General features: G+C 59.4%; 1 protein-coding gene across 6 annotated transcripts in view; it reads left to right on the top strand.

The window, feature by feature from the left end:
* The window catches only part of BRD4 (bromodomain containing 4), a gene marked incomplete at its 3' end in the record, with an annotated part of 77,464 nt that extends 57,986 nt beyond the window's left edge, over window positions 1-19,478 (top strand). For 4 of the 6 annotated variants that reach the window (XM_081077031.1, XM_081077028.1, XM_081077030.1 and 1 more), the window contains exons 8-19: window positions 774-983; window positions 1,490-1,689; window positions 1,992-2,287; window positions 3,330-3,440; window positions 12,284-12,336; window positions 12,453-12,795; window positions 13,365-13,955; window positions 16,390-16,770; window positions 16,884-17,014; window positions 17,112-17,317; window positions 17,395-17,650; window positions 17,969-19,478. In XM_081077031.1, coding sequence (XP_080933157.1) covers window positions 774-983; window positions 1,490-1,689; window positions 1,992-2,287; window positions 3,330-3,440; window positions 12,284-12,336; window positions 12,453-12,795; window positions 13,365-13,955; window positions 16,390-16,770; window positions 16,884-17,014; window positions 17,112-17,317; window positions 17,395-17,650; window positions 17,969-18,037 — 2,847 coding nt within the window. Of the gene's footprint in view, window positions 1-773; window positions 984-1,489; window positions 1,690-1,991; window positions 2,288-3,329; window positions 3,446-12,283; window positions 12,337-12,452; window positions 12,796-13,364; window positions 13,956-16,389; window positions 16,771-16,883; window positions 17,015-17,111; window positions 17,318-17,394; window positions 17,651-17,968 lie in introns of those variants that run through there. The other 2 variants (XM_081077032.1, XM_081077033.1) reach the window with 2 other exon arrangements.
* Between the last annotated feature and the right edge of the window lie 289 nt (window positions 19,479-19,767).

Below are 19,767 nucleotides of genomic sequence, written 5' to 3'. Positions count from 1 at the left end.
TACTGTCCTGTGCCTTTCTCGCTTTGCCTGGCACGCCCCGGAGATAGCTCAGCCAGTGGCATGGCTCTGCTCAGTTCTGTGCCCCAGGGGTGACCTGAGGAGCGAGGAGGCAGACGTGTGCCTCCTGCAGCAGGGGCCCGGCCTCCGCACTGGCCGCGGGCTCTGCACTGACAGTCCTTTCACTGCAGGCAGGGCCTTTGCCCCTGCTGTCCCCTCTGCTTGGAACACTTGAAAACTGCAGACCCCACCCACTCGCTGCGGGAATGTGAACTGGAGCTGAGCAGTGCCTCGTGTTCTGCCCGCTGTGTGTCCTGGTGCCTGCCTGGCATCCAGCAGGCTCCTTCAAGATGTGTGGAGTGCCAGCCTAACGGGAGCCACAGGGCACTAGGGGTCCTGCCCTCAGCCTGCTATCAAGGATTTCCCAGACTGACCGCTTCAGTGGGCGGCTGCCTCCTGGGACTTAGGTGCCTGTCTTTCCCTGGGCTGTGCCTCCCAGCGCGTGGGTGCCAGACCTCAGCAAGAGCTCCTTTCGCCTCAGTGTGAGACTTGAGAGAGGAGTGTTGGAATTGCTGCCAGGGAGCCCAGGCGCCCCTCACCTTAGTGGCAGGAAGAGGTCACTGATGGCCCAGTCCTCTTTGACCCTCCTGCTTGCTTCCTAGTCAGTTGATCCCAGCAGCCAGTAAGGCTGTGGTGACACTGGGACATGGCCCAGCCACCCTCTGCCCACATGCCTGGGGACCCAGCAGCCCTGATGGGCATGGCTTTCCCCCCAGGATGTATTCGAGATGCGCTTTGCCAAGATGCCAGACGAGCCTGAGGAGGCTGTGGTGGCTGTGTCCTCCCCTGCGGTGCCACCCCCCACCAAGGTTGTGGCCCCACCCTCATCCAGTGACAGCAGCAGCGATAGCTCCTCAGACAGTGACAGCTCAACTGACGATTCTGAGGAGGAGCGAGCCCAGCGACTGGCCGAGCTCCAGGAGCAGGTAAGGGCAGCAGGAGCCCCTGTCCCCCCGGAATCCAGGGATTGGGCAGTCGTGGCTCTGGAGTCCCAGCAGGAGCAGAATTCCCAGTGGCACCTGTGCTAAGTCACGGGCATGTTGAACATACATATCAGTGCATTGCATGCGGTGGGGGAGACGTGGCGGTCATCTGGACAGAGGCGAGGCTTCAGTGTCGGGAAGGAGGCCGAGCCAGGAAATTCCCTCCTGGGGCTGCATGGTTGCTCTGCTCCCTACAAGCCAGCCACCAGGCTCTACTGCCGCAGTGTCTGCACTACTGCCCAGTCTGCTAGGGACCCTTCTCCTGGGACCAGGACAGCCTCGAGGCTTAGGCAGTTCTTCTGGCCATCCTTGAAGTCCAGCGCTTGGGTGGGATGGACAGCAGGTCACAGAGTTTTCAGCCAGCCTCTTCCCGCACCCCTGGGCCCTGACACGTGGGGGTCCGTGCCGAGACGAGGGTGACCGGTGTGTCTTTCCCATGTGCTCCGCAGCTCAAAGCCGTGCACGAGCAGCTTGCAGCCCTCTCGCAGCCCCAGCAGAATAAACCAAAGAAAAAAGAGAAAGACAAGAAGGAGAAGAAAAAAGAAAAGCACAAAAAGAAAGAGGAAGTGGAGGAGAATAAGAAAAGCAAAGCCAAGGAACTTCCTCCCAAAAAGACCAAGAAAAACAACAGCAGCAACAGCAACACAAGGTCTGTGCCCTCAACTTGCCCCAGTGGGGACCCCAGCTGCCCGGGTCGTAGGGAGGCCACCTCTGCCCTTCTCCCCAGGATGAGCCTCAGGCACTCACCAGGCTTGGCGAGGGAGGGAGTATGGCAAGGAGTGTGTGCAGACAGCAAGGACAGGCTACAGCAGTCCCCCACCCCCTCCCCGTTTCCTGTGAAAAGCAGCCAGGTAGGGGCATGGAAGCCTCCCACAAGCCCCTCATGGAGGAGTGGGTGCCCGGCTTCCTGGGGGACCCGTTCCTGATGGCGTCTGCATCGTCCCTTCGTAGCAAGAAGGAGCCGGCGCCCATGAAGAGCAAGCCCCCTCCAGCGTACGAGTCAGAGGAGGAGGACAAGTGTAAGCCAATGTCATACGAGGAGAAGCGCCAGCTCAGCCTGGACATCAACAAGCTCCCGGGGGAGAAGCTGGGCCGCGTGGTGCACATTATCCAGTCACGGGAGCCCTCGCTCAAGAACTCCAACCCTGACGAGATTGAGATCGACTTTGAGACCCTGAAGCCATCCACCCTGCGGGAGCTGGAGCGCTACGTCACCTCCTGTTTGCGGAAGAAACGGAAACCTCAAGGTGCCCTTGGGCCCCCTGGCGCTGGAGGGGGTCCCAGACAGAGGAGGGCGGGCTGAGCTGATGCTGCCAGCCCTTTCGACCTGGAGGTCCCCTGGGTACCGCGGGTGACTGACCGCCTTCCAGACTTGGCCCTTTCCCTCTGCAGGCTTCTTCTCCAATGATAAAATCTGTCCTTGATATGGACACCTCTGGAGGCTTATCACATGACACTCTACCCTGGGCTGCTGGTGTCTTTCTTGACCTCGCTGGCTCGTGACCTTCCGGGGTCCACCTGCACCTCGGTGTCCTAAGGCTTGCTTTGAGCAGCAGCTGCTTTTGTCCTCAGCTGCTGCCACTGAGTCTTCTGCCCAAAACCACCCTCTCCCCGCCATTTGGGGCCTCTGAGGGGCAAGACCGGGAGGCGAGGCCTTAGGGCGGCTCTGCACCTGCCTGCCGTCCTCCCCCAGCATGGCGTGGCTCCCTCGCTCACTCCCAGGCAGCCCTTTCATGCTACAAGTAACTTGTTTTGACTCAGCTTTTGTCTTATGACCAGTAGGACTTAGGATCCACATCAGAGCATTGCACACAGCCTTCATCCCAGCCCAGACTGACTCCAGGGGTCCTTGGGCCCCTCCCCAGGGCTCTTTCCTTGTCTCGATTTGTCTCTGGCTGGCTGTCATGTCCTCTTGGGTTCTCTTCACCCGCTGCCAGAAAAGTCTCTGAGGGAACCCTAGCCTGACAATCCTCGTCTTAGGAGATTCCCTCCTGCCTGTCTTAATCCTGCTGAACTCTGCAGAGGGGATTCTGAGAGGCTGGGGGAGGGGAGCTTAAAATTCCAACATAAGCCAATTTTTTGGCTAGCGGGCAGTAGGCTAGCATCTTCCCACTGGGAAACATGGGCCTGTCGGGGATCTGGGCCGACGCAGCTGGCCGTTAGGGGCAGCCCTCGGGCTCACAGGGCGCAGTGCCCCCTGGCCCTCCCTCCAGGCAGTGGAGTGTGCCTGGGCTGAGAGCAGCCCTGGGCTCGGCCCCGCCTCATGCAGTCCCTGTGGCTTTATTGCAGCCGAAAAAGTCGATGTGACTGCCGGCTCCTCGAAGCTGAAAGGCTTCTCGTCGTCCGAGTCGGAGAGCACCAGTGAGTCCAGCTCCTCCGACAGCGAAGACTCCGAAACAGGTTAGGGTCCTCCTCAGTCCCTGTCGCATTCCTGCCTTTGCTCGGCACCGCTCCGTCCTGTGTCCTGGCTACCAGAGGCCACATGGTCATCGGAACTTACCTGGCCACCCTGTCAATCCTCCAACTGCGGCAGTGGATAGCCCAGCGCCCAGTTCTCTCCCCCATCGCCCCGGTGGCCTGGGCTGAGAGGACAAGTGGCTGAGGGTGCTGACACTGCAGGGCCCTGTGGGGAGTGGGAGGTGGGGTGTCGGGACCCAGGTGGTGGCATCCATCGTAGTGTAACCCTGCCCATCCCCCCAGTCTTCCCTGCATGTGGTGCGACCGGCCCAGGTGATGTGCTTCAGCAGGTGTGGAGCAGCCTGCTGGCGCTCCTGCTGCCACTGGACTCAGGGCACCGCCATCCTCCTCCGTGTGCTCGCTACTGTGTTGGCCGCTCCTGACTCTGCACACACTTGGACATGCGTGTCCTGCACCTCTCACAGTCCTTAGGCTCCAGGGGTCTGCATGTGTGGCCCCCCCTGAGCAGCAGCCTCAGCGTGGGAGGTGGGCCAGGTGGAGACGCTGAGAGCCGTTGCAGTGGTGGGGAGACGGGGCCTTTCCTCCAGCTGTGTGCTTTTCTGATGACTCTCAGGGCAGCAAGTGCTCAGACTGGCGCAGAGGGGCTAGGGCAGAAAGCTGGCCACCAGCCCGTGCTGCGAGGTGAGGCTGGCCGTCTGCCCGCGGGCTGGCCCTGGGCAGGTCTAGCCCCATCAGCTGAGCAGACAGGTCTGCGGGTCGCCTGATAGGTGGCCCTGGGACCTCAGCCCGACCCTCCAAACAGGTGGCAGGGTGCACGTCGCAGTGGGCAGCATGTGTTTGGACAACAAAGCCTGGCGTGTTCTTTCATGGACCTGTCCTTTCTCTGGTGTTTTATTCTAATTGGAAATAAAGGATAAGCTCCACTGAATCAGTTCATGTAAATAATGGGACCTGACGGTAGCATGGAGGTTTGAGGATTCCTTTCAGCGGCTGGGAAGAGCGGTGCTGCTCCGAGGCGTGTACGTACGAGGGCCTCGTGTCGGGCTCAGCCTGCCTGGGTCTGGAGAAGCAGGGGCCTCTGGATGTCGTCACTGTCACTTCCCTTTTACAGTTAGGGTACCAGGCTTCCCAAGTGAGTTGGGCTGAGGGCTCCTCCAGGATTTCAAATGCTGGATTACCTCATTTTCCATGGGCCCAAATGAGCTGAAATTCATTAGGCCATGTTTTGTATTTATTGACCTACTGTATATGGGCCACTCTGTTGCCGTCCTTTACCCCTTTTCTATCACCCCCCCCCCTATTGCTTTTCTTTTATCCATCAACCAGCAGGGGGTGCTGCACCCCATGCCCTGCCAGGCCCACTGCCTTTAGCTGGGTGAATGGCCCTATTCTTGGGCCAAATTAGCATTCCTGGTAGCCACTGACTTCTCACTTGGTGTGCTAGCCATATCTTTGGTTTGCCTTCTCTCTTGAGCTCCTAGCAGGCTGCTCCTTCTAGGGGTTTCGCAGACTTTCTCCTAAGGACCCAACCAGTCTAAACTCTTAAGAGCTGAAACTGGCCGGGGACCTGGTCATTAAAAACGGTGCGGCTTGGCTGAGGAGTAACTGCTTTGGCTGGTGTGGCGCCTTAGACGGCTATGACGGTGGCCTTTGTCCCTGGCCTGAGCTCCTCCTTAGGGTGAGTTTGCTTTCAGCAGGAACACTCCTGCACCCGCCTGCTGCCACCTCAGTGGGGCGTCCGTGACGGCATTTCCAGCAGCTTTCTGCTGCTGCCAAGATGTTTTCTTTATTTTTTTCACATTTTTCCCCCTTTTAAAAAAAGTGGAAAGATTGTGCAACAAGTAATCTGAGAGTCCTGGGAACAGCTGTCTTGGCGGGAAGGAGGGCGAGATTTACAGTCTCAGAGCTGCAGGCACCGGGCCCCAGCAGTCCAGCCACCTCCAGCCTGTCCCTCTTCCCAGGCACCCTCCCCACCCTGGGTTTTGTGCAGGTCCCTTTTGTCTTCATGGGCCTGGCTTTTTCTTCCCCATTAGTGTGAACCGGGGAGCCCTGTCATGAGCCGGCTGGGGCTTCTGCTTGCTGGAGGGACCTGCCCTGTGGGTTTGCACCTTGCACGTCCTGGGGTGGGAGCCCTGCCCCACTGAACGCAGCTATTGCCACCCCATCCGACCCAGGAAACCACTTGCTGCCCAGGCAGCTCCTCCAGCAGCTGCTCGTGCTGGGTCCATGGAGCCCAGCAGCCCTGATTTCTGCAACCAGTTATAAGCAGTTCTGCTGGGGGGCATTGGAGGTATTTTCCTTGGTCTTTTGGGGCTTAAATTGTTTTTGCCCTCCTTGTTCTTGTGTTTCCTTTTGGATTGGAGCCGAAATTCCTGAAAGGACCTATTTCTGTCATTGTGTTAAGTAAGGGTCAGTTCTGCTGACACAGCCTTGAGATATGAGTCACCGAAAGAACCCAGAGGCACTAAATTAGGGATGGGGGGTGTTAGGTGGACCCCTCCGCTGGCCGCTATCTAGACATGGGTGCCAAGGACAGCTCAGGGCGCGGGGCTGGTCCTGCAGGCCATGCTGCAGTTCAGGGACGCCGTGTGCTCATAGAATGGGGGGCAGGGGCACCGTTTTCCCAGCCTGGTCCCAGACCACTACATGCTGCTCCCACTGCCTAGCAGCATGCAGCACGATTGACTGGTCCCACCACATCCTCTGAACCCACCTTCACTTGGGTTGTAGTCTTTTGAGGTTCAGTGCTTGCTGAAATCTTGATGTGCTCAGTGGTTCAGTATTGGAAGAAGGGGGTGAGTACCCCTAAGGCGCTGGTAGATCTCAGCTGGGCAGGCTGGAGGTGGGTGCCCTGGTTCCCCCCCTTTCCGCTGCTATCCCAGGTGGGCTGTGGGCAGAGGTGTGGCCCCTCTGTCACCAGTGCTGGGATCATGTCATCCTTGCCCATGTGGGGCCAGGTATGTCCGAGGGCTCTTCTTTCAGCTTCCCCTCATCACCTTGCTGATCGAGTTCTTTCTGGGTGGGGTGGACACACAGTTCATATCCCTCTCAGGAGCAACTGCTGCCCCCAGGGACCTGGGCTGGGGCCGGGGTTGAGGGAGGCATGGGGCAGTTCTCTTGGACTTGGCCTGGGCTTAGTTGCAGCAGGAGCGCACTCCAGCTATTTTATTTAGTCTCGTTTCCTTTTCCCAGGATTGGAGCATGTGGGTGTTTTTTAATAGCTCCAGGGGAAAAAGGAATGCTTGATGTTTTGGAAAGATTTGAGCTGGCAAGTGCAGATGGAGGCCATGGGACATTCTTCCCAGGCAGCCGGCCTCAGCTTCCGACCCTCGGGGTCTCTGAGAGACTTGGTCCCAGTCGTTCTTGGGGCCTGCTGCTGCCAGCTCCAAGGGCGTGCCACTTGCTCTCAGGGACAGGGAGCAGGCAGAGACCTGGAGAACAGCACTGTAGCCGGTGTGCCCGCACTGCCAGCTGACCCCTCACATGCCCACACACACGGGGGTTGCAGCTGGTGGGATTCTGGGGCTCCCCGGGCGGGGCCAGCCTTGTGGAATGTACCCTGAGTAAGAGGCCGGCTGGTGGGCGGGTTTTTCCCATGCGCACACTGGGGGACCATGGGAGTGCAGTGTTGGTGCATGCGTGACTCCAGCAGAGGCGTCTGCTCGGCTGTGTGGGTGGGAATGACCCCACGCCCATCCCAGGTCAAGGGGAGCCAGATTGGATGCCTTGGAAAAAGAAAGGACAACTTTTCTCTTCAGCCCGTTTTTTTACTTTTAACCCCTCCTTAACGGTGTCTGTAACTGGTTCTTCTTTTTGTCATTTTTTTCTTGGGGTCTGTAAGAATGCAGAGATGAGGTATTAGCTGGGAGTCCCACACGCGAGAGCCCCTGCCTTAGAGGTTGTTCTTCCCCCCACACAAGCCCTGAGGGAGGGCTGCGTCAGCTCCCTGAGATGAACGAGGTGCAGCAAAGCAGACCCAGGGGGATGAGCTCAGTCAGTGGGGACTCGTAGCGTGGCACACCAGGCTCGGCTGCAGGATGTCAGCAAGTAGGACAGGAGGAGCCTCTCACCTTCCGAGACGGGAAGGGAGATGCCAGAGTGCACTCCGGCGCACAGGGGACCCATGATTGGAAGCGGGTCTGTCTAGAAGCGTAAGCAGGCTCAGGGTGCTAGTGTAGAGGTCCGTGGCCTGTCTGAGGGGGGGAAGATGGGTCTGTCCCCACCGGAGGCTGGCCAGGCTGGGGCAGGGTTCCTAGGCTGCGGCGCCGTTCTCTGGTGCCCTGTTAGCAAGCAGGGCACAGGAGGCTGGCTCGGCCTGCGGTTCTTCTGTTCTTGTGACTTGACGGTGCATTCCACACCATTTCTCTCACACTGGTTTCTCTCTCCCTCTATGTAGGTCCTGCCTAATCATTGGACACGGACTCTTAATAAAACGGTCTTCAGTTCCAGATTCCTTCCCAGCAAGCTCTAGCTTAAGTCCATTTTCTTCCGTGAAAGGGACAGGACTCCATCAAGTTATGGAATTGTCAGAGCCCTGGCCTGTCCCCGGGGTGCAGTAGGCATGTCCATCAGAGCAGCTCACGCCTAGTCCCGCCTCCGGGAAGGCTGCCTGCCTGGCTGGCCACCCGGGCCTCCTGTGTACAGACTGCCTGGCTGTCCTGCCCAGCCTTCCGGGTGGGGGCATCTCCCAGAGGGTGATGACAGTTCCCCTGTACACGCACACGTGTGGTGCTGCTCTGTGCAAGGCCCCGTCACGAGTATATTTTCTCTCTTCATCCCTCCGTCTTTTTCTGGGACTCTGGATCCTAAGCGCTTCCCTCCTGGACCTGGCAGTGCTGTTAGCCCGGGGGAGATCTCATTCAGCCTAAGGAAGAACAATCTAGCATGTAGAGCTTTCCCGAGTGAGGAGCGGGGCTGTCCCTCAGCACACCTTCTCTGGTGGCCCCTGAGGCTGTCACCAGCCACAGCTGACTCACAGCCCCCTGGAGTCCTTCGATTTGTGTTCCCATTGTTGCCTGTTGGGCGTTTTCCCAACTTCCTTGGCCTCTTCTAAAGTCTCCTAGGGAAAGGACCTCCTTGGCTGCCTTCTGTCCGTCCCAGGTGATTAGAAGCAGGCTACAATGGGCAGGAGCTGCCGGGCAGGCCTCTGGTGAGGGCATTCGGGGAGGAGTGGCCGTGTAGCCAGCTCGCCTGGCCCCTGGAGCCCATCGTCCCTGCCCCCCAGTGGGGTGAGGGTCCGGCCTAGTGGGCGAGAAGGGGCTCTCAGAACCCAGAGCACTGAGCTGGTCAGTGGTGGGGGTGTCGAGCCTTTGGGGCCGGCGCCCTGCACGTCTCTTGAGGGGCGTGGCCCACGAGCACCCACTCGTCTGCAGTGCCCTGGAGTGATGGCAGCTGCTGGGGGTGGGGCAGGCCAGGGTGGCCGCATCACCCAAGTCCAGTCCTCTGACAGACACTGAATAGGCTTTTTTGCTCTAAAAATAAATACCGGCCCTTTTTTGGTCATGAATCCAGCATCTCAGCAGAAACTGCCTGATGTGAAGTCCCTAAGGAGCGTTTTTAAGTGTAGTTGGTGTGCACTTCTTCAAGGCCTGGCCGCATCTTGGAGTCAGCCTTCTGGAACTGCAAGCAGGCTTGAGGAGATGCAGTTCACTGTCAGCTGACCGAAGCATCTGTAACTGGCCCAGACTGGCCTTGGCCTTGGGTTTTAGCTCCAGCCTGGCCAGAACCCCTAGGGTCCTGCAGTGCTGCTTAGAGCGCCAGGCTGCTCCCTGATCCTCTGGCCATCGGCTTCCAGTCAAGTTCTATTTGCCAAACAGACTATTTTGAGCTGCCCTTTGGCCTGTGCCTGATGTGTTCCCAGTGCAGCTCGGACTGGCTGGCTGAGGCCAGGGGGCTTCATGCCTAGAGATTCCCAAAGGACAGTTGGGAAGCTGCTGGCATTGTCTTTCTGGGAAGATTCTGCTGTCTTGGAACAAATAGCAGCCTGGGTTCCCACAGTGTCTGCCCGTGTGCCGCCCCTAGCCCTTCCCACACAATTGCATATGGGCGGTAGCCACAGGCCAGCTCTCCTGCGGGGTCCTTGCTCTCTCGCTATTCAGGGACCCCGTCCTTTGTGCCCGTGGGGTTTCCATCTGGCAGAGAACTTGATCTTTAGACTTGAGCTGTCACCTGTGCCCAGTACCCCAGAAACAGCAGAGAGCAGTGCCCACTCAATTTGGACTAAAGCCCCCTTTGTGTGGGCAGTGGGAGGTGCCAGCCAGGCCTGAACCCCTGTGGGCTTCGGGGCCCGAGGAATTGCTGTCGGGTGGGAGGCCCGGGCGTCCACGAGTGCCAAGGCTCCCCAGTTAGTTCAGTTGGGGGGCTCCGTGCCTCTGCCCTGCCCTTACCCTCCATCCTGTCTCCTTCCTTTGAGTTGGGAGGGTCGGGGGAGAAATCAGTGTTTAATCAGATTTTACAAAAACATTTTAATTCTTTGTACAATTACCATCCTATGTAAAGATGACATTTGTGTTGAGTTGAAGATTTTCATGGAATAAAGATCACACAGTACTTGAGGCCATCTTCATGTAACCCTTTCTAGAGAGTTTTGTGTGGGGGTGTCTTGGGGCTGGTATGTCGTGAAGCCGTGCACTTCCTGTCTTGTCTTCCCACCAGTCACAACGATACAAGGCTCAGGCCACGTGAGCCAGACGCGATGTCCCAAACAGGCTCCAGCTCCTTTGGTCCCCACTGCCAGCCCCTTAGTCCTGTGGCGCTGGGAGTGTGCTGGGCGCCTCCCAGCCCCTCTCCATCCTGCTTGGCATGGCCTCGGAGCTCTGGGGTGACCTTTCCAAGGCAGCCCACATTTGTTGCCTAGAACCCCCAGGGCCTCGTTGCACTCGGTCCCCACGAGTTCTCGTATGGGCCTGTGCTCAGGGCCTACAGGGCGGTAGATACATGGTGGGGAAAACAGTACTTCCCTAAGGCCACAAATGGCAGGCTGCCCTGACCAAGCCCATCCTTGTCTCTCCCATGACATGTCTTCTGGTCAGAATTGACCCATCGACCCCCTTCTTCCCCCAGCTCCCCCTCCAGGCCCTCCAAAAGCATGCCCAGAACATGAGCCGCGGCCCCCAGCCTCCCGCAAGCTACAGTTTATCTTAATGGAATTGGTCCAGGGAGAGGAGCCCGTTCCTGAGGAGCACCCCGGCCTCTTCCACTTCCTTGGACAGTGGCCTCCGCACCAAGCTTTCCCCCAGCACATGCAGGGTCCCTTTGACGTGGGCCTACAGCCTCTCTAGTCCCGTGCTTTGCCCCAAACCCCAACCCTGCAGCTACCAGATGTCCTGTGGCCCTGATCCTGTAAACCCCCTTTTGTATGTCTTAACCACGAGAGTGTCCCTCTCCCCGGTTTCTTACTGTGACCCAGAATCCCGAGCCCTGTATTCTGGAATCTCTCGTGTTCCTGTTTGGGGCTGGGCCTATGGTTCACATGTCCCAGGTGGCCACAGTTGCTGCCATTTGTATGAGAATGTCTAGCTGCCGAGGTCTGTGTCGCTGTCTTGTCTTTTCCATGGAGTGGTGAGCTCTCACAGGGCACAAGGTCCCTTCTCATCCCTTGTGGTGGCACTTGGCACCCCGAGGCCATGTGCCTCACAGAAGCTTAGCATGGCCCTTCGTGAAGCAGCTACAAGCGGAGGTAGCCCTGCTTTGGGCAGAGCCTGTCCCCTGAGCCCAGCAGCAGGAGCCAACACCCCGTCAAGGAGCTCAGGGGGTGCCAGGCAAAGGCGACAGGAGTCCCACCTCCCACCTGGTGGTTGGCAACTTCATCATTTCCTAGCCCATAGGTGCCAGCTGGGCCTCTTTCCCTGTGGGGTTTGCACACCCGTGGGGTTTGGCAAGGGGCATCCAGCTGGCAAGTTCCATAGCACAAACGTCTGAAGTGGGACATGCTGGGGCTTGCTGACTCTTGTACACTCCTCGCAGACATGTTTACACAGCGGTGGCAGCAAGCTGTGGGCCCCTGACGAACCAGGGCACATACTGCCTTCTCCCTGAAGCACACCCACTGTGTCCCAGCCCGGACCTTCTCTGAGACCAGTCTCCCAAGAGGAAGGGGAGTCTGGCCCTGGCATTGAGCGCCGCCTCTGTTCCCGGAGGTCCCCGGGAGGCTGGCTGACCAGCCTCCCTTCCCTCCCTCCCTCCCTCCCCTGACGCGCTCACACTGGCTTTCTCAAGTCAGCACTCTGCTCACCTGTCCCCACAGCTCTGTAGCCACGCCTTGGCCCACGTGGGTACCACACTATCTCACCCCAATTCGCATATCTGCTAGCCCAGGAGGGGTGGGAAGGAGTGCACATCAGTTGGAGGCCACTGCTTGGCTACTTCACAGCAGTGGACCTGGGGCAAGTCCCTTCCCTTCTCTGGGCCTCACTGCTCATCTGTCAAATGGATGTGATCATTTTGAACACCATGGTGGTTCCACGACAAAGGTTGGGGTGCAGACTCGTGAGTCACGTTAGTGGCCTCTGATCAGCAAATAAGGGGAGATGTTGGGCAAGAAGGTTTCTGCCGCTCTGCCCCCTGTGCCCGGGTGTCATCCTTGGAGGGAGCTAGGGGTCAGGAGCTGGGCAGGAGGCTTTCCAGGCATGGTCCCTGTCAAGTAAAGCGGCAGGCCTGTGGGTGACCCCACATTGTCTCTCTTCCCCGTGACCAAGTCCCATCCCAGACAGATGGCAGCCCTATCTCGTGGTCACCAGCCCTTCCGAACTCACCCTGTTTTCTCCTGGCTCTGTCCAAAGCAATTCCGTCTCCTCCTCCTCACTACCTTCTCTTTTCCTCTGCAGAGATGGCTCCGAAGTCAAAAAAGAAGGGGCACCCCGGGAGGGAGCAGAAGAAGGTACGTGGTCCCACGGGAGGGGTGGCCACCTGCCTTTGTGGTCCTGGGAGGACCCCGGGGCTGGCTCGGGGGGTTCTGCCTGACTGATGTCAGCCTGTGTGTCTGTCTGTCTGCAGCACCATCATCACCACCACCAGCAACTGCAGCAGGCCCCAGGCCCCGGGCCCCAGCAGCCCCCGCCGCCCCCACCGCCCCAGCAGCAGCCACCGCCCCCACCACCCCCGCCCTCCATGCCGCAGCAGGCTGCTCCTGCAATGAAGTCCTCGCCCCCACCCTTCATCGCTGCCCAGGTCCCCGTCCTGGAGCCCCAGCTCCCAGGCAGCGTCTTTGACCCCATTGGTCACTTCACTCAACCCATCCTGCACCTGCCGCAGCCCGAGCTGCCCCCTCACCTGCCCCAGCCGCCCGAGCACAGCACTCCGCCTCATCTCAACCAGCACTCGGTGGTCTCTCCTCCAGGTGAGCTGCGGCTATGGCCACCTAGGTGCGGGGAGGCCCCTTCCTGTTCTGGTCTTCCCACTCTGCAACTGGGCACTTGGAACAACGCTTGGAACCCATCTTAGCGCTAGTTGTCATGGGATGTCAGCACCGTCCCGGGGCCATTGTGGGAATTAAGACACCCCAGGGTAGGCTTGGCCTAGAATCATTGCTTTGATACAGAAGATACTGATTCGGTTCTGCTGGGCCAGGCATTGCGAGTAAAAATTATGCGACCCATCTGCAGCTCCCAGTCAGGGGTGGAGGGACACACAGTCATCCCAGACAGGGCAGCTGGGGGCAGGGTGAGTGTGAAGAGGGGAGCAGTGGGAGGGAGGGCGGGCGAGAGAGCTGGACGCCTCACTCAGCACAGGGCGGGGTGACTGGTAAAGGCCTGATCTGCAGACCTTCCGAGGACCTCCTTGTTCTGGAGTTACTGGGAGGCTGAGGAGAGTGTGCCGGTTGGAGGGAGGTGGGCAGGAGGTCAGCATGGAGTGAAGGGCCAGGCTGGCGCCTCAGAAGCCTCACTGTGCACTGTTGTGTCCTTCCAGCTTTGCACAATGCTCTGCCCCAGCAGCCATCGCGGCCAAGCAATCGAGCCGCCGCCCTGCCCCCCAAGCCCGCCCGACCCCCTGCAGTGTCGCCCGCCCTGGCCCAGCCCCCCCTGCTCCCACAGCCCCCCATGGCCCAGCCACCCCAAGTGCTGCTGCAGGAGGATGAGGAACCGCCCACCCCGCCCCTCACCTCCATGCAGATGCAGCTCTACCTGCAACAGCTGCAGAAGGTGCAGCCCCCCACACCTCTACTCCCTTCCGTGAAGGTGCAGTCCCAGCCGCCACCCCCCCTGCCGCCCCCACCCCACCCCTCCGTGCAGCAGCAGCTACAGCAGCCGCCGCCGCCTCCACCACCCCCCCAGCCGCAGCCACCTCCCCAGCCGCAGCACCAGCCACCCCCCCGGCCTGTGCACATGCAATCCATGCAGTTCCCCACCCACATCCAGCAGCCCCCGCCACCCCCAGGCCCACAGCCCCCCCACCCACCCCCGGGACAGCAGCCGCCCCCGCCCCAGCCTGCGAAGCCTCAGCAAGTCATCCAGCACCACCCTTCACCCCGGCACCACAAGTCGGACCCCTACTCAACTGGTAAGTGGCCCCCCAACTCCTGGGCTCCAGGGGAGCCTGGTACTGGGCCCAGGGTTTTATCCTGGAACAGCCAGACAGGTCAGCTTGTGCTTCAGGCTGAGGCTGGAGAGAGGTGGCTGACCGGGCGTAGGTGTGTTTATTGTGTATCTGTCTTGCCTATAAACTGAGTGTCCTGTCCGAGATGAAGACCCCTACTGGCCCTCCTCTTGGAACTCACAATCAACAGTGTTACAATGCATCGTGGTCTCTGCGAGGTGGGGAAACCAGGAGCCCAGGGAGGCAGTGGGTCTGCCTCTGGTGGTCGGAACAGGCTTCCCGGAGGAGGTGACCAGACGAGCAGGAGCTAGTTTAACCAAACGGGGAGAGTGCTGTCCCGGCAGAATCATGGGCAGGCCTGGACGTGAGCCCCTGTAGGAACAGGGGCGCAGCTGTCCCCACCAGGAGTCCCCCCTGGTGGCGCCAGGACTGTCGGGGAGAATTGGGCTGAAGCTCAAAGGTGCTGTGTCCCACTGTCTCTGGGAACCAGTCCCATCTCGTGCTGCCTGCTCCAGGCTGCCCTTTTCCCTGGACAACATGGGTCAGGCCACGCCCTCTTGCCTTTCCTGGGCATTTGTTGCCTAAGTATCTGTAACGAAAACATCCTGGCTGGCCCTAGTAGCGGAATGTGGCCGTCGATGCTTCGTGGTGTGGTGACGTGAAGGTCAGGATTGAGGTCCCTGGACTTAGCAGTGTAGGCCAGCGGCCTGACGTGGGATGCAGCAGTGCTGCCCACAGATTGAAAAACGAGGTCTTGACTTCACGTTGTGACTGCTCCTGAACCCAGCAATAGCTTTGAGCTGCCAAGTAGATCGCTGAAGCCCTAGGCAGAGAACAGCTGTGCAGCTGTGCCTGTTCTCACCCTTGAGCAAGGCTGGGTTTCTCATGGTGGGCAATGATAGACGGGTGAGGAGATGCCTTCAGAAAAACCAGCAGTGGGAGCTGGGCAGGTCGCCTCTGGCCACCTCTCCTGGAGTTCCCTCAGCCAGGGGTCCTCACAGGGAGCAGTATGGGTTGGAGCCCATCTGGGGGATTTGAGTCAAAGGCCAAGTTGTTGGAGTCCAAAGGAGCTCAGCAGGCATTCCGGGCACTGGGCCAGCTTGCAGGCGCCACCCCCGCACCATCAGGGTCCCCTCTAGATGCTGATAAAAGAACCCACCAGCAGGCAAGCAGTTCCTACACGTCATAAGCCTATGGGTCTGCTGTCGCCCTGGACAGCCTCAGCAGGTGCTCTGAGGGAGCTCCCCAGGCAAGAGGCTGTCACAGTCGTGTGCCTGCAGCTGGCTGACAGCCCTGGACCAAGGCCTCCTAGCACCCAGGCCAGCAGAACCAGCTACACAGGGCTGGGGGCCAAGAAGCCGGGATAGGCTGGTCCTTACCACCGTGTCATCTCCAAACAGCTGTTCTGGCTCTAGAAAGTGCAGGGGGGTCCGTTGTAGTCAGCTCCAGGCCCACTGAAATGGGCAGCTCTCGCCCGGGAGCCCATGGACGGCCCGAGGGTGTCTGCTGGGAGGCGGCAGCTGGAAGCAGTCCTGGAGGTCCATGGAAGGGCCAGCACATCCTTCAGCGTGAGACAGGAGACAGGACCAGGAACACATGCTCTGCAGAGAGGTGGCTTTCTTTTGTGGACAGTGGGGCTTGTCCCATGGTACAGCTGACTGATACATGTCAGAGATTCAAACAGGAGGGTGTCTCCCTGCTGAGGTGGATGGAAGAGTTGAGGGCAGGACTCGGTGGCTCCGCCAGCTGCCCGGTCCTGAAGGGCCAGCCCACTGTGACCTAGGGCTATTTCCTCATCCATGAAACTGAGGTGTCAGGCTTCAGTGATTGGCCAGGCCTTTCCCAGGGGTCAGTAGTGGGGCTTTCCAGGCTCCTGCCTGTGCTGGGTGCTTGGACCCTGTGGCTGCCTGGGTCCCCTTAGCCGTTGGTCGGATAAAGATGGGTGGGCTGGCCTGCTTCCAACAAGAACCACGAGCCCAGGACCTATTCTCCCAGCTCTGCTGTGGTGCAGGCCAGTTCCAGGCCCCAAGCAGCTGTCCAGGAAGGCAGGCTGAGCCACATGGGGACAGCCAGGAGCAAGGCTGCCTGCTCTGTTGGGGTTATTAACGTGCCTTGTGTTTAACCCAGGCCATGCCGTAGAACCTTCTGGAGAGCTTTTGAAAAGTACTCAGGCCTAGATCTCACCTGAAACCAAATGTATCAGGCTGCGCTTCTCTAGTCTTCCTGATGATTCTCACATGGGCGTCAGACTCCCGGACAGAGCGCGGCTCCACTAAGCCGTGCTGCGTGCTGAGCTCAGGGATTGACTGCTCCAGCGCACAGGCCCCATGTGTCAGGGCTCCCCTTGGGTTGGGGGACTAAGCCAGCCCGCTGACACGCTCCTTGTCCCCTCTCCTAGGTCACCTCCGTGAAGCCCCCTCCCCGCTTATGATACATTCCCCCCAGATGCAACAGTTCCAGAGCCTGACCCACCAGTCACCGCCCCAGCAAAGTGTCCAGCCGAAGAAGCAGGTAAAGAGCAGGGCCGGGCCTCTGCCCCCAGGGCCAGGCGTGGGCCGGGGTCAAAGCAGCTCACCCGTCTCACCGGCCGCCGTGCCTGTGCCGTCCCAGGAGCTGCGCGCAGCCTCCGTGGTGCAGGCCCAGCCCCAGCCCCTGGTGGTGGTGAAGGAGGAGAAGATCCACTCGCCCATCATCCGCAGCGAGCCCTTCAGCCCCTCACTGCGGCCGGAGCCCCCCAAGCACCCTGAGAGCATCAAGGCCCCCGTCCACCTGCCCCAGCGTGAGTGCCCCCTCCACCCCAGCCAGGGCTGGACGTGAGCTTCCTGTGGGCTGGCCGGCTGGCCGTGCCCACCCAGATGGGGCACCCAGGCCCACAAGCTGTTTGTGTTCCAGGACCTGAGATAAAAGCTGTGGATGTCGGGAGGCCTGTGATCCGACCCCCTGAGCAGAACGCGCCCCCACCAGGGGCCCCGGACAAGGATAAACAGAAGCAGGAGCCGAAGACGCCAGTTGCACCTAAAAAGGTAGGGAGTGTGGGCCCACGAAGACTCTTCACCCCCATCCCAGGGAGGTGTCCACATGGTGATGGGCCCCTCACCCACAGTGGTCTCTGCTCCACAGGACCTCAAAATCAAGAATATGGGCTCCTGGGCTAGCCTGGTGCAGAAGCACCCCACTACCCCGTCCTCCACAGCCAAGTCTTCGAGCGACAGCTTCGAGCAGTTCCGCCGTGCAGCCCGGGAAAAGGAGGAACGTGAGAAGGCCCTGAAGGCGCAGGCCGAGCATGCGGAGAAGGAGAAGGAGCGGCTACGGCAGGAGCGCATGAGGTGGGCACGGGCTCCGCGGGCGGGGGCTCCTGGGGTGCCCTGGGCCCCCGGCTGACCCGGAGCCCTGCTCTGCCCAGGAGCCGCGAGGACGAGGACGCGCTGGAACAGGCCCGGCGAGCCCACGAGGAGGCGCGCCGGCGCCAAGAGCAGCAGCAGCAGCAGCAGCAGCGGCAGGAGCAGCAGCAACAGCAGCAGCAGCAACAGGCAGCCGCCGTGGCTGCTGCTGCCGCGGCCGCCGCCCCCCAGGCTCAGAGCTCCCAGCCCCAGTCCATGCTGGACCAGCAGCGGGAACTGGCCCGAAAGCGGGAGCAGGAGCGAAGGCGCCGGGAAGCGGTGAGTCGAGGGCCCTGTTGGGGACCCTTGGGCAGGCCTCCAACCCTGGAGGAGCTGCAAAAGGGGACCCTGAAACCAGAGAGGGGGGGCATCATTCACCAAGAGGTGGGACAGGCAGGGGCCCCATCAGGTGGGTGCTCGGAATAGAACATGCTTGTCCACACCTGCTGGCCTCTGGGCTCCAAGGTGGCTGAGGCCTAGTACGGGCAGTTCCGGCTGTGGACTCTGAGGGAGCGCGGCCCATACTCACAGGGGGTGGCGAGAAGCAAGGGCAGGGCACCTCGACTTCCCTGACTCCCACCTTCCTGTTCCCTCCAGATGGCAGCTACCATTGACATGAATTTCCAGAGTGACCTGTTGTCGATATTTGAAGAAAATCTTTTCTGAGAGCACCTAGGTGACTTCTGACTTTGATTTTCTGGCAAAACGTTGACTCTCCATAGTGTTAGGGGCGGCAGCGGAGGTGGTAGCAGCGGCCAGGACAAGTGTTCCAGGCCTGGCCCTCGTGCATGCTACGCCGGGGCGGGCCTGACGGGCAGCTGAGGACCGCAGAGCCCATCTGCCTTACAGCCAGCCGGACGTCCCGCCACCCGCCACCCTCACAGGACGTCAGCTCAGAGCACGTCTCGCCATGAGCAAGTGCCGGCCAGACCCAAGCCCGCGTCCCCGCGTGCGGGTAGAGGCCCTTCTCTCCGCCAAATGTCTACACAGTATACACAGGACATCATTGCTGCCGCCACCGTGACTGGTTTTCTGTCCCCGAGAACATGACGTTTATGACGTCCTGCCCACGGGGAATCCTTCCCCACACCCCAGCCTCCACCGCCTGCCCCCAGGAGACCAGGGCAGACTCGAGCGAGCTGGAGGCAGGTGAGGGCAGCAGCCCATCCCCTTGCTGGCACTGACTGCCTTGAACAGGTCCCACCCCGCCCCTGCCCCCACAAGCCTTTAACCGAGAGCCGCTCTCTGTAAGTGTTCGCTTGTGCAAAAGGGAATAGTGCCGTGGAGGTGTGTGTGTCCATGGCAATCCAGAGCGAAGTGACTGTCACACGCGTGTGGGCTGGCCTCTCCCGGCGAGTGAGGCCACCAACCAAAGTCAGTTCCTTCCCACCTGTGTTTCTGGTTTTGTTTTTTGTTTTGTTTTTCTATATATATATTTTTTGTTGGATTCTATTTTATTTTTAATTCTCTCTTCTCCAAACACAATGGCACTGCTTATCTCCAAAATGGTGTGATCCTCTCATTGGGCGGTGGCTGCCACCGCGCTGTGGGTAGTGTGTGACCGTGGCTGTACTGTATAGTGAAACATAGTCGGCATATCTTTGAAGTTTGTTGGTGACTCCACCAAACTGGTGTTAAAAAAACTCAAAAAACCCACACAAAAAAAAACAAAACACAAAATACGCAAAAAAAAAAAAAAACTGCTTATATTTTACTCGGTTTCAAACTTTATTAGTCTATTTTTTAATTATAAAACCAGAAAGCTACATTTTTCTCTCCCCCACCCCAATTCGTTGGCTTTTTCTTTTTTTAACGTCCAATCTGAGTTGTTTTTTAAGGAAGGGCTAGGGGATGAGGCGGGCGCTTGGGGTCCCTACTTGGTGCCCATCTGCCCAGCCAGTAGCCCCTTCCTCTCCCCCCCTTTTTTTTAATTTTATAATTGGAGCCCTTGGTGAGGTTACGCGTGCCATGAGAACCCACTCTACACCACGACGCTGGTGCCTCCATGTTGGCCAAACTCTGGAGTCAGTGACTGGTTTGACTTTCATACGGTGAATATGCATTTCGTCTGTACTGATCATGGAATAAACACATCTCTCTTTTTTAATGCTGGTGTCTCCCTGATATTTCTTTGTGAACCACCTGTTGCCTAGGCTAGGCCCAGGGGTCCCCGGGCCCCAGACCGCATCTGTACAGGAACTCCTGCCAGGGGCCACTTAGCCCATGTCCCTTGGTCTGTCCATGCCATCCCAAGCTGAAGCTGTGACAGGGAGCCCAGGTGCCTGTTCTTCCCTCCTAGGCAGGTGACATGCTCCAGCAGAACCTGGCCAGACTCCAGACAGTATTCTCCTTCACCCTCCTCTTCTATCTTTGTCCCCTACTTACCAGGTGACTTA

The sequence above is a fragment of the Rhinolophus hipposideros genome, assembly GCF_964194185.1.
Source record: "Rhinolophus hipposideros genome assembly, chromosome: 16".
NCBI lineage: Eukaryota > Metazoa > Chordata > Mammalia > Chiroptera > Rhinolophidae > Rhinolophus > Rhinolophus hipposideros.
The sequence above is the reverse complement of the archived record's forward strand: the minus strand, read 5'-3'. Positions and strand labels throughout refer to the sequence as shown.